This window comes from Antennarius striatus, chromosome 2 (genome assembly GCF_040054535.1).
Source record: "Antennarius striatus isolate MH-2024 chromosome 2, ASM4005453v1, whole genome shotgun sequence".
Lineage (NCBI taxonomy): Eukaryota > Metazoa > Chordata > Actinopteri > Lophiiformes > Antennariidae > Antennarius > Antennarius striatus.
The window spans coordinates 28,492,541-28,506,790 of NC_090777.1; the positions used below are offsets into that span (position 1 = coordinate 28,492,541).

The window sequence follows — 14,250 nt, forward strand, 5'->3', positions numbered from 1 at the left end:
ATTATGAGGATTTATGTTATAACAGAACAGCGAGCAAAAATGTTTGTAATGTTTGTAACTTGAATATGTAATAAATTCAGTGTTATTTAACATTAAAGAGTAAGTTACATTTATTTTACATTACACTGAGTTACATTGAGTTACATTTATATATTACATGTGACCCTTTGAGGACAGCCGTCATGCTGATGTTGCCCTCGGTGAAAGTGGGCAGCGATTGGTTCCCTGCTGGTCACCTGACTGGACGCTTCCTCACACTCAGTGCTTTGTGCAGTGGTCTGTTGGCCCTGAAAGCCCCCACCGCTGAGATTAAGTGGGGGATATTCTGTCTCTCCACCCGTGCAGGAAATCTTCACGTTACCTTGGACTGAGTCCACAGGTGCGAACACCCAAAAAAAGCTGCGGCTTGAAAAACTTTAAATACTTTTAGGACCTGTGGATACTTATAGACACAAAACAACCGGATTGGTGAGGTTCAGCCTGACCAGCGAGAGGATTTATAAATAATCACCATCTTTATTATTAAAAGGAGATAACCACATCTACCAAGCTAATGGGCAAAAAATAAACACTTCAAGTATGCAATTTTGAATGTGTTGATATGTTTAAATACCACTAGCTGACTCAGCAAGTATTTTAGTGCATGATGCAATTTCCAGGAGGTGACAGGAGAACAGCATTACTGGCAGATCTGTGTTAAATGAAACCTGACCTCCTAACGGTGGGGAAAAACAAAGTTCTGTGTGCAGTACGTGAAAGAGAAAAGTTAGGTTTGGATTTTAAAAAATAAATAAAAAGCATCATTCCACTCATTTATTTGATGTCTTGATTTCTATGCTGCCATTTTCTGTAGTCAAAATTTAAAATGTTATATCTGGAACCCTGAGATTAGTCTTGTTTTAATTTCCAAGTTCATTTCTAGACTATGTATTTCTGGACAGAACCAAAGATTTTTAAAGGTTTGCTGAGATTTCTTGCATGCATTAATAGCATTAAGCATTTTTCTTCATAATTAGGGATTACTGTACTATTTTATCTACTCCTCGTGGCAGTGCAACACCTATTTAGAAAAAGAAGTCACTATCCAAATGTACATGGTTCTGTTAAACTCTTATATGTTCACACTAAAACTGTCACAATATCAAATTTTCCCCTCGGAATAATTGGGAGTTCCTTGGAGGTTATGGGGAACTTGACCTCTTGGGTGTTGTAGCCTGAGTGAAGCAGGATTTTTAAATATGTTTATTCAAAAAAAAACTTTAGCCACCATGTAATCAATCTATGCAATGCTTTTCACGCTTGGATTTACTGTCAACAAGAAATAAATTGGAAAATTTGGTGCAGCTCTCCCACAATCCGCTGGCAATGCATGACCCGCAAAAGAAAATCGCCTGAAGATGAGACGATCAAGAAAATGGATGTGTAGATGGATGGATGGATGGATGGATGGATGGATGGATGGAGCTCTCTCTTCCACAGCCAAAGCAAATGGAAGTGGTCTCCACAACCTTTTAATCAGAACAAAGATTGGAGCAGTATTTTCCGTTTTTCTCATACTGCTGCAGTGAGGTGAAAATGGTAATAAACTTACCCTGGCAACACCTTTGAAGCATCTTTACACATGGATTCAGAAAAGTACCCGAAAACGATGTCGTTCAAACGGCCCCACATCTTTCCATCTTTAGACACATTCAAACTAAGGAGATCTTTATGTGTTAATTATTCTCCTATAATAGCGGGGATGTTCTATCTACATCAGCACACGATGGTTTTTCCACTAGCTCTGGTATTAATGTCCTTGACCATTTTTATTTCAGTTACTACAGATTCTATGCAAATAGTTGCTCTTGATAATTTAGCGATGACAATCATGGAACTCTGATATTGCATCAGTCATGTAGAGAAGGAGGTAGAGGAGGAGTTGCTTCAGGAGAGAAAGCAGCTCCTATTTCACATTTTAAAAAATTGCAAGCATAAAAAATAAAAAGACAAAAACATCCAATAAGTTTATTTTTACTGTATATACATTACTGCTATATAGAAACAATAAATTAAAATCAGAGACGTTACGGCTGACGACGGCAATTCAGCTCATCACAGTGTGAAGCGTTGGGCATTTCCCAGACTTCTCCCTGTTTGCAGTCTGGGCTGAATTCACTGCGTGTCCTCAGCTCAGAGTTGACTTACGAGTTGCGCAAGAGCATATGTGTGTGTATGTGTGTCTGTGTGTGTGTGTGTGTGTGTGTGTGTGTGTGTTTGAACGCAATGATATTTATAAGCGACTGAGAGCAGGAGAAAGCAATCCCTATGAAACCAAAACCGTACAGAACGCTGAAAACAGTTGTGTTACACTAAAAGAAGTGATGTTCCAGTAAAAGGCTTCCAAAGCTGGATCCTCATCGCTCTCCACCAATGAGGATCCAGCTTTGGAAGCCTTTTACTGGAACATCACTCAGTGCAATAGAGGAAACTTCTGCTGTGTTATGTTCATTTTTTCCACAGTGATGAGTAACAATTATAAGTAACTAATTAGACTATAATAAAGAGTCATTAATAATAATTTTCTAAATCACTGCTATAACTCTTATAGCTTATATTAGGACTTTAGTGCTGCATTTGCACAGGAAATTGTGAGTATTCCGATGTCGGAGGGTCAGTTGAGGTATTCAGGGATGTATTTCCTCACCACATACTTTGGAACACGTTAATCAAATGTAACTGGTCATTAAACTTTTTAATTTGCCATTTCTTGAAATTCATGTGCCTTTTTGAGGCACATGGAGTCGTAAAAAATAAAAAGCTCTTGAAATATTTTTGGTCTTTTAAGGTCACGTTTTTTTAGCAGAACCACAGCGGCTGGTAAATCTACGTATACACAACCGTACCGATGCTTCTGCTCAAAAATATATAGTAACCGGAGGGAAAATGTCGAGGTTTAAATAAACAGAAACACAGAAGTAAATTCTGACTTCATGCATTGGGAGGTTTGGTTGATAGTTGGGGGGACAGAGGGGAAAGGCAATTCCTGACCTGGTGTCATATAAATTTTGCAGCAGAGCAAACTGCATAAAAGATTCCTTCATGCCTCCAACTCTCCTCCTCAGATGTGATTTAGCTTCTCCTCTTCAATGCGCAACAACAGATGATTAATGTCCCATTAGGGAATCGAACACATGCGCGTACACACACACACACACACAGCACATACTTCAGCCATTAGGAAGAATGTCTGCCAGAGGCCCCTAATTAGAGTTAAAGAACGATCTGGAGCCAGATCCAGCAGAGCTCTGCCCTGAAATCTTAGATAAGCACAGAAAACATTTTTTTTCTTTGATATTCGATCGAGGTCTTCGGCGTTTCTCTGACTCAGAAGACGTCGCGTTGGACGATGAGCCGTCTGCCCCGGCCTTCTGCGGTCGTAAATTGTCTACGCAGCACATAAGCTACATGTTTTAAAGGGCGGGACACATGCCTGCTTGCGTCCTGATATGACCCCCACCCCCAACCTCACTAGCACGACTCCATTCATTGACGATGACCTTTCACCCTTGCCTGAGTCAGAATAAGGCTGCCATGTGAGCCTGGATGTCGGTTAGACATCCCAGACGAGGTTTGGGGGGGTGGCCGTTCCTTTGAGTCTGACCTCACACACCTCCTCCCCCACCGGCGGTAATGCCTCCTCTGGGGGTTGAGGACTGGTTGGTGTGCTGGTTGGAGAGGGGATGGAGACGTGGCGGAGTCTGTTACAGCCTGTCTGCTCGCTCGGGCTAAACCCTCTTGGTAAATCTTAGCAGACCGAGTCGAAGACCGGCGGGGGTAATTATTTTAAATACAGAGCTCACCCCCCCCCCACCACCCCACCACCCCCACCTCCATGCTGTATTTGGTCGATCTGGTGTCTCGTTCATGTAAGTTCAGCGTTTCACATTCATTTTGCCCTTTAGTGGTCGTGGAAGTGACCAAAAACAGACGGAAGGAAACGGATTTTTGCATCAAAAACTCGGTTCTCACACAGATGAATATTGACAGGTAGAACTAACTCTACTCCGAGCCTAGAGTGACTCAACCAGAGATAAAACAAGAAAACAGATAGAGACTTCCACATGGAGGCGAGTTCGACGAGATGCGTGGGAGTGTTTGAACGAACGCGTGACGGACGTTTGACTGTGCTTGAATGAACGTCCACGTGGGTGAGAATTTACCCCGCTAGATCTTTGCCCCGACTAGTCCGGGAGAATTTTGACTTGATTTGTAGAATTTTGCAATGTGACCAGAGGAGGTGAGAAAGCACCGCATTGTAAATAAGAAACAACACACCGCTTATGCGGAGGTCAAAGGGTCACACACAGACGGACATCCAGACACGTACTCAGATGCCAAGTGCGCATTTGCCACTGTGACCATGACATTAAGAAAAATATCTGCCGCTAAAAATACCGTCTGAACATGGGTAAGCATTGCACAACTATGTTGTTTAGTGTAAATCATTAATAGCAAATTATTAATGCAGTTACATGGTACAGTGCATTTTTAAAACTGCTCTAATACATTTGAGATGATTAGCATACATCTAGACTGCAGATCAGATACCAGTGAATATATACTATATATAGAAATTCAATTCGTTAAAAAAAAATCCAAAACATGTGATTTTAAACTGAAGGTACTTTAAAAACAGTCATTCTAATGACTTTCACCCAGCTGAGACCACCGTTTTCCCAGACATTGATTGGTTGCCGCTGCCGACTCGCAGCTGTAGTTTTAGCAAATAGAAATTGATTTCCAGCGCTGCGGCGTTAGTCGGAAGCTGGGAGGCAGCCGTAGCTTAAAGAATGCGGTCAAATAGTCACTGGAGACATTCAGTGTCAGATTCATCATTATGAGTTTATTTTATAGTCTCCCAAAAAAAATAAAAAAATAAAAGACGACGCAAGGCTGGATAATAAAGTTGGGTTTTTTGTGTGTGTGGGGGATGGAAATGCACCAGAGGCAACGAGAACATCTCAATGGTATCTTGGCCTTTTGCTGTTAAGCTTCTGACCTTTATTCACTTTTAAAGCAGTTAGGGAATAACTGGCAAAACTTTCCTTCGTCTTGAGAAGTTGAAGCATTTATCACTTTATTTATCAAAGTTTGTACTGAACGTCGACTTCCATCCACTCTCTGCTCTGTTCTGTTCTGCTCGCTCGTCCACTCACTCGCTACCCATCATGCTGTTCTGTTCCATGAACAAGGAGCCCTTGGCTAAAAAGACTCTCTGCTAAACACTTTGCAAAGCTAAGATAATTATTGACAGAAGTGATGCAATAAATACTAAATTGAGATAATCAGATTGATGCTAAATTTTGAGAGAATGAGCAAAAAACAAAAGAAAACAAGAACACAGGAAAAAAAACAAATAATGTCAATAAAAAAATTCTAAAATAAAAGGATGAAAATACATCTGTGCTATTTTCATTATTAATATGATGTGTTGGAGGTGATGCACATTTATTAAATTTAATTATAGGTTTATTTATTTGTACCAGGTACCAGCTAAACTGGTTCACCTTAAGGAGGGAATAAAATGGTGTAAACAGAACGAGCTTGAACCAAAACAGGAATGAAGGGTCAGTCGACGAGACCCGCTCATCAAACAACTGAAACGACAGAGCTACAGCTGATCCGAAAAGTCAATGGAGCAACAAAAAGCCGAGCTAATGTGACCACACAGTTATATAATGTTATAAAACCCATTCCAGTGGTTGTGTAGAGCCAATTAGAAGTTTGAAATTGTAGTACCGCTGTGCCAATACAGCTGTCAACATGCTATGGAAAAGAAATGTTTAAAATACAGCAAAGACCTGGATCAAGAAGGAAAGCATGTCTGCGGTGGACATACGTCTTTTTCTATATATATCACATATAAAAGAATTATGCACAACGCTCTGGTTTAAAAGCCTGTTCGGTCTTGCATGCAAGAGACGATCCCTTCTGTCATACATGACTAGTAGCAATGAATTTCTTTGTGCAGAGAAAAAGGGAAGGAAAAAAAGCGGCATGGTTCAAATCTCACACATATCGACTATCAACTCGCTCTCAGACGTATTGCATTAGAATTCGATTTATAATCATGTTTAAAACTGCAATAATCCTAATATCTCTTGAAAAATGTAATACTCAAGAAGTAAAGTCCGTTTTTGATTCAAGCGGCTGATTTTTGCAGCCTGCAGCCTGCAGCCAGTGGGCATTTTGTTATCGCAGGGTCCCTGACAGACACACCACGCCGTGACAAAGACCTGTAACAGTGTAAAATGAAGCAGAGAGTGCCAAAGAACCGACTATGGCCTCTCCCACTCCTCTTTGCTGTTACATAATCACTTATCAGCGAACTAGGCTTGTCCCTGAATGCTTTCTCTGCTTCCTCTCTGTGGAACAGCCTGTGTGTGCATGTTCATTTGTCTCGGCGCTGACAGGAGTGTGTTCCCAGGACAAATGTACATGTCTGTGTTTGAAAAGGGTGGGAAATAATGGCAACAAAAATCTCTCTGAACTGCACACGCATCATCAAACGTAAGCGTACAACACGGTGATAATAGTCTTCCTGGTGGATGTACCCTGAATGCATCACGCTGACACATTCGCTAGCTTTCAAAAGGGGGTCAAACGGGGTCGCGTCGCACGATCGTACTGCAAGAACAGTTCAGCAAGACAGTCAGAAACTTGATTAGAGTAAACTTTCCCCAAAAGTATTTAACTAATATATCAGCAAACAACAGCAGTGTTCTTTGTCTGTCTCGCTCTCCCACTCTTTTTCTTCTGTCAAGTGTTTCAGCAAAACCAGGACTTCACCTCGAGGTCTGGCTCTGTTAGGGCATATTTCGAAACGGTTCTGGAAAATGTGGTCAGTTGACCAATACACCCCCGCACCATTCATGCCCAAATTACTGTATGCGTGTAGCCAGAGGGTGAATTCCACGATTTTGTTAAGAAAAAACAGTTGTTGATTATTCTTATCAACACAAAGTCAGATTGTGTGAAAAAATACGACAAGATCTGTGCGATAATCAGCAGGTCTTACAGTTAACAGCATGCACATGTGATGTTTAAAAGACTATTTTTATCATATCAAAGCGCGGATAAATGAGTGATCCCATGCAAATAACACACAATACATACAGAACCCGATGTGAGGATGCAATGGGGCATCAGCCTCTCTCTACCTGTTTCTGGGAACGGGGATGTGGGAAGATGGGAGGTGCTGTTTCTCCGTCAGTGGTACGTTCCGCCCTTGCGCCGGCTTGAAGTTGTTGGCCAGCTCTGCCTGTTTCCCTGGGTTCCTGATGTCCAAGTGCATGAAGCTGCCTGGCAACTGCCCGTTTATGCCGGGGCAGTGAGTCGGACTGGCCCTCTTCAGGATTCCAGTGGAACCGGTGTCTCTTTGGTCCCCCAGGCCAGACTAGAACGTTAAGAAACAATGCATTACACTCTGGGATTTTTAACACAGTTATTACAACCCCTAGGTAACATGCATTTTCTTGACAGCTGCAACACTTGCAATAGATGCCTTCAGACATTTTTTGTGACTTCAAACAGGATATCTATATTTTCGTTGATCACAGAAACCTTGAAATTAATTTTATCTGTATGAAAGTGTTTTTGGGGGCTATTCAACATGATCAAATCAGAGTAATTTCATTATTCCTTTCACTCCGTTCAAAAACTTAGAGATGGTTATTGATTAGCGGTGCACATGAACCTTCAGGAACAACCCAGGTCCCCAAGTCAAAGCATCTGTTTAATTTTCAGCTGCTTTTTGACTTTGGAATAGCAGAAAAAGTAAAGAAGACATGATTTATCTACAACTCCTTCATATAAGCCCTATTATGTGAAGCCCCTTAAATATATATATATATATATATATATATATATATATATATATATATATATATATATATATATATATATATATATAAATAATAACTGGATATGTATGTCACCTATATTGGTAAATCATACTAACGTCTATAATTTGTCCTTTTCTGATTAATAACTTATTCTCAGATATGACAATAAATTGACTAATTACTATTCATAAATAGCTGTGGTAAAGTTACTGCCTGTCATATGCAAATCCCCCTGAATTCATCTGATTAAATATTATTACATAATCTATTGCAAGAGTGTCACTTCTGTCTCTAAGCATATTTGATAGGGAGGTTAATTAATAACTATGGTATGAGTAAATTACTGAAGCAGCAAAAAAACAAAAACCCAACAACCTGTAAACTGAAACATGAACACTGAACATGGAAAGCAAATAATTTCATTAAATGCAAGTTAAAAGTTTCAAAAATTAAATAATAAAACTGAAGTGGAGTTAGGACATATCACATTTCCACTGGCTTCCACAACTGGAGTTTGTGTGGTGAATTGAGGGGGCGGGGCTGAAGCCTGTCCTGTAGCCCCGCCCTCTTCCTATGGGGGGAGGGGTGGAGTCTGAAGTTCCGGCCCCACTTTTCTGTAAACTTTGCACATAAAATCCTCCGCCATTTAAAAGCGGTTTTGATACGACGTAGTTACCTACAGGCAGACAGTGAATGCAATTAACACGAGTGGATTTTTTTTTTTTTAAAAACCGTGGAAGTAAAAACACTACTTTCAGTCTCGTTTACGCTTCCCACTTCCACACATGACCGTAAAAACGGAAAACCGGCGAGTGAGAGCTGTCAAAACACATTATCCTTCCGCGTGCTGACAGGTTCGGTCTCCGCGGGGCAACTTTCGTGCGCTGCCGACGTGACCGGCTAAAAGAGGCGGACGAAAAACACTTACTTTTTCAATGTCGTGCAATATTTGACCACCCGGACAAATTCTGTTCCCTTTTATTAAGGAGGTTCTCTCTCCTTGAACCTCCACCGCTGAGCCACCATCCATCACAATTTTGTAAAGGACGGGACCGTTTGTGTACGCCGGCAAGGGACTACTTTTCTCCGCCGTGTGGACACGGGCGTCTCGGGGCACAGATCGGCCGAGTCGGCAGTTAAAATCCACACCGGCGACCCTCGTCCCTCCCGTCGAGTTCTCCAAAATATATCTGGATTCCATTCTCAGCCAGGACAAGTGGGGACTAAAGAAAGAAAACCAGCTTTCTATAGAATTTAGTGCAAATTGCTGAAGTTAGATACATTTATCGGGATTGTCGAGAGTTCTAAACTTTCATTCTATTCTACGTGTAGGTTTCCACCGCCGCCGCCGCCACCCATACCCGGGGAATCTCAAAAGCCGCCCGGTCTGAAGGATAAAAGATTGTTTTGCCTCTTTCCTCCAAAAGAATGCCACGCCCCCTCCGCTTCGTTCCTATTGGTCCGCTGCGTACATAAACATTACATCCTGGCACGCTTCCACAGCTAGCCGGCCGCTGATTGGCCAGTTCCACTGCGTCAATCTTTTTTTTTTCTAATTAAAATAATATGGGTGGAAGAGGGGAGGGGCGTGGCCTCCAGTTTACCGGCCGGTGTCTGTCGACGTCGAGGAGGTCTGTAGCAAGAGAGAGGAGGAGGAGGAGGAAGAGGAGGAGGAAGAGGAGGAGGAAGAGGAGGAGGAAGAGGAGGAGGAAGAGGAGGAGGAAGAGGAGGAGGAAGAGGAGGAGGAAGAGGAGGAGGAACGGCAGACTGGACGCGACTAACTGCGCATTTATGCTGTTTGCCAAATGGTGATCTGGCACTCTGTTGTTTCGCGGTGTTTTAAACCGGTTATTATCAACATTTATTATCATAAATTTATAAATTTATTTATTATCAACAAATTTGGTCAGACTGAATAATCCCTCAAAAGGCAAACATAACTTTATATGTCATAAGGGTCGTTTTTCATATTATATATAAAATTAGAATATTATCCAGATAATCCGGATATAAAATAATGCAACTAAAACAAATAAGTACTAGTTTTATACAGTTTCACCATCATATATCACTATCAACCAGGTGTGCTGGGATTGAATCATGATATAGAAGTGGATTTAGTATTTCAACTTCATTATGCACTATAGTTGTGTACACAATATGTTTTTTCAATTTATGAAAAATGTTAGTAATAGTATCCGTGTTTCAGAATGAATTATAATCTTACATTCATTTTTATACACTTGATTAAACAATTAAAAGCTGTATCATCCTTTTTTTTATCACCTGAATGGTTATTTATTCAATCTGTCGTAAAATTACTGCAGCAGACTCCTTACATGTCTGGTTTATTCTACACAAACACATTTTATTGCAAGCAGCATTTATTTCAGTGAGGCTGCTCCGGAGCTTTAGTGACTGACACTGAAATATTACCAAGACTGTACAAAGAAATAAGACAAGAGGCAAAAGACAAACAAGCATTTTAATGTGCCACTTTATTAGAAAAGTAAAAACTCACTTTAATATTTTATGAAGGTTAATATAAAACATTACAATCTTTTGCATATCTGCACTGTCATACTATATTTATTATATTCATTATTTTAAACTAAACCCTGTGCTTTAAGAACACACAACATTGTATACAGCAACAGCATTGGCCCATAATTATACCTCAAGACATTTAACAAACACCATCCGTATCTGCATGGAAAGCATGAAATATTTGGCATCCACAAAATACAATGTGTCTGTGATAACCATCTTTTCAACAAATATACCATATATTGTTTGTTACATTTGGAACATTAGAACAGCAACACAGTATTGTACACATTTACATTATCATACTGTATTTGTTTGTGCAACGAACATGTTTTGATCATTATAAAAGTGTTCAGCTAAATAGATCAGTGCTGTCTCTCAGGATAAAGAAACTGTGACACTTAAGTGACAGCCAGAGAAAAAGGATTAAGTGACAGTAACTTCCATTGTCAAACAGAACTCCCTATGTGCCATTTCTCATATGAGGCAGGAGTTGAGCCGTTGAGGCGCATTGTTGATATCAGGCTGGGGTTGGATTGACCGAGGACCTTTGACCCCCCCATCCCTCCCTCATCTCACCCCCCCTGAGTCCCTCAGGTCTGGTCATCGCAGGCCCTTCCCCAGCCCTGTGAGGGAGAGCAGTTTTCAGCAGATCTGAGGGAGGACTGTACGTTATGTATGGACTGACCATGTAGAAGAAAAGTGTGCTTCCACCTCCCCCGGATTCACATGATCCAGTCCTGCAGTGTGTTTGTGTGTGTGTGTGTGTGTGTGTGTGTGTGTGTGTGTGTGTGTGTGTGTGTGTGTGTGTGCGCGTGTGTGTGTGTGCGCGCAAACACATATCAAACAGACATGCAGTGATCTGCATCATACGAGCTGTTCCACCTCACCTCTATCTCCCTGTCTCCCCCAGAGCAGAGGATAAACAACATTCTGTCTTCTCCAGTGCTTCCTCCTCCCAGCAGCTTCTCTCCCTCCCTCTCTCTCTCTTTTTTTTAAAATAATAATTCTCCCTCCTCCTCCAAGTTGTTACTTTGGAATAAAAGACTCTCGTTTTGCATCACATGGAACAAAAATTACAACAGAAAAGATTAACAAACAAGAGATCAATAAAGTACCACGATATCTGTATTCATCTTCATATATCAAAGCATGCAAATTTTTGATCAAGCAGGAAAAGGTTGCACCAACAACACAAACTTTTCATGGCAGTGGCATGAGCTATTCAACCAATGATATTTTCTGTAGGTAAGAAAAATAAACAGCGCATTGAAATATAAAGTACATTTAATATTACATTGTTTCAGACACAGTAGCAAACCTGTGTTACTAATCTTTCCAAAAGCCTTCTTCTAGCTTCACGGTTGTCTCACATTAATGCACCATTTATCTCTCAGCCTGTGGACAGTGTGTATCCCTATTCAACTGGCTTAGCCATTTATTAACCCTCTGATGGGTTTTTTTCTTCTTCTCTTCATTGTTTTTTACAATATTCCCCAAAGTTACATTGGAAAGACGTCGATCGTAATGGAAGAGAGCAAGGCGCTGAGGCTCGGGACGACAAAAAAAAGTGAGGGAAAATCTTTTAAACAGACACAAGCTAATTTTATGTCAAGCTGATTTACAATTTTTATGCCCTTTAATTTCATTCTAAGCCCTCTGTTGCTATGTCCATCTCCAGACTGAGTCGGGGGAGCTTTGGGGTGCAACTTTGCTCAGAAACATCCTCTGCAGCACGTTAATGTTTCTGCAGCTTCCAGAAGAAATGACGGCTGTCATAAAATCAGATGTTTATCTAGTTTATTATATCCATATTCTACCTATTTAAAGTCTACAGAATTGTTAAACTGTGACAAAGTTCTTGCACAACCTATTCGGCTGTTCCGAGTAGGTGGATTGGGTTGGTGTATGTCCGTGTGTGTGTGAGTGGAAGTGACCTTTTTGAGAGCTGCATTATTAATTAAAATTTACGTTTAATTTGTAATTGATAACTACTAATACATTTATGGCACAATGGATTCAAATTGTGAAACAGGACTCTCGCATCCACTTACTTCTGAAAGTGCAGGCCATGATAAATCCCCTCCTCCAGACGGGAACAGACAACCGGTTCCAAATGTTTGCTTAGGGTGAGCTCAGAACCACAAACCTGTGTGACGTCCACCTGCTCACGTTACATAAGTCCCTCAAAGACGAGGCGTGTGACGATAGGTAAGGTGTGCCTCGTACATATATGCCCAGTTTCCTTTAGACTACCGTTTGTTTTTTATTTCAGGAGTGTGTTTCCACAATGCATGCACATTCATTTTTATTTTTTTATATATATATATATATCTTAAAGGTTGTGAGTTACACTGCTGTCTGAATAGTGCAGTGTTCATATAAAAATAAAAAATATGATGGAAAACGATGCACAAACAGGTGTGTATGGTCGGTGATACAGTCGGATGAGCATTTTTTAATTCTTTTTTTTTTTTTTTGTTAAAATGTATTTGGTCCATATTGGGCTGGATTAGGCTTAATCTGGTTCTGTAGTACAGACCAGTTAACCAAAGTCTGAACCTGGATTAAGACCCTGTTTGTACCTGATGTTATCACAAAATGGATCCTCGTGTTGTTTGTTCATAGAGGGTCTTGCGATTACGGCGACCCCCTTGGCTAGTCAATGGGAGGGCCCCTGTCAGGAGCCGGTAGGTCCTGGGGGCCCCTGGCCCAGCTACAGGCCGGTGACGTACATCTCCATCCCATCATTGAAGGTGAAGATGGTGGTGGTGCTGGAGCTGCTGCCCCCTGGTTTCCCATCGCCGACGGTCTCATAGAGGTTCTCCCCACCAGGCAGGCCTCTAGCAGGCGTGGGGGGGTTACCTGAGCCCTGAGGTGCAGCTGGAGCCGTCGGCTGCGGGGGCATCTGCTTCTTCCTCTTCAGAGTCGCATTCCCTCCCGCCGTGCTGTTATTGGTTCCGGCCTGCTCACGTTTCCGGGGCGTGTCGATGGCGGCGTATGCGTGGTCGGGCTCGGCCACCGCACACGTGGACCAGGACCTGTCTCCCACCGGCTCATAGCAGGGTTCCTCCTGGGAGCGCGCCGGGCCCTGGACTCCCCGGACTCGGGAACCTGTGCTTCTATCCCCACCAAAGGAGCGCGGGAGGGTCTTGGATCCATTGTTCTCAAAAGGTTTCTTCTTCTGGCTTTTGCAGACGATAGAGTAGGTCTCTGCAATCTGAAAGCACACATCAGAATACTTTATTACTTTATTACTTTATTGATCCCCCAAGGGGGAAATTGCTTAAAATGTTTGACTGAGAGCAAAACTGAAAGAACTTCTCGTGCAAACAAAACGGCTGAAAACCTGAATAATTCTTGTGAGGATCAGTTATATAATAAAAACAAGATTTTTTAAAAAATGAGTGAGAAATAAGTAGTAATAAAGTTGCTCTGGTTCACTCATTTACTTTAACGGCTGTCGCTGTTGAAGGCTAAACATCCTGTGCTGAGCTGTGCTTGACATGAACAGTAAGTCTCGTGTTTTTAGCTTTGACTACACGCACACACTTCCTACATTTACGTCCATCTGCACGCGTGCACGCCAGATATGAAGTCCACATACGTGAGCAAACATGTAATGATACTAACTCTTTGTATGTAAATGGCTGTGTGTGCATAGACGGTGTGGGTGTCGGCGCAGCCGTTTGCACACGTGTTGACAGAGCTCGCTCTGTGCTGTAACCTGACCTATTTCTATGGGGCAGGAGAAGAGAGAGAGCAAACTGAGTTATCAGCCTGTCGAGGTCTTGGCAGAGAGACGGTTAGCTTTTGC

At 41.7% G+C, this 14,250-nt stretch overlaps 2 protein-coding genes across 3 annotated transcripts in view; both read right to left on the reverse strand.

Annotated features, from left to right (window-relative positions):
• The window catches only part of slc2a4rg (SLC2A4 regulator), a 37,959-nt gene extending 28,620 nt beyond the window's left edge, over positions 1-9,339 (reverse strand). Inside the window, exons 1-2 of one of the 2 annotated variants that reach the window (XM_068332211.1) lie at positions 8,815-9,339; positions 7,203-7,438 (exon numbers count right to left, since the gene is read on the reverse strand). In XM_068332211.1, the coding sequence (XP_068188312.1) occupies positions 7,203-7,438; positions 8,815-9,087 (509 nt within the window). In that variant the 5' untranslated portion in view covers positions 9,088-9,339. The remainder of the gene's footprint in view (positions 1-7,202; positions 7,439-8,814) is intronic. The other variant, XM_068332212.1, reaches the window with a different exon arrangement.
• A 1,028-nt stretch (positions 9,340-10,367) lies between these two features.
• Positions 10,368-14,250, reverse strand: part of LOC137601947 (uncharacterized) — a 39,868-nt gene continuing 35,985 nt past the window's right edge. The window contains exon 9 of the mRNA XM_068324451.1: positions 10,368-13,653. Within this exon, the coding sequence (XP_068180552.1) occupies positions 13,150-13,653 (504 nt within the window). The 3' untranslated portion in view covers positions 10,368-13,149. The remainder of the gene's footprint in view (positions 13,654-14,250) is intronic.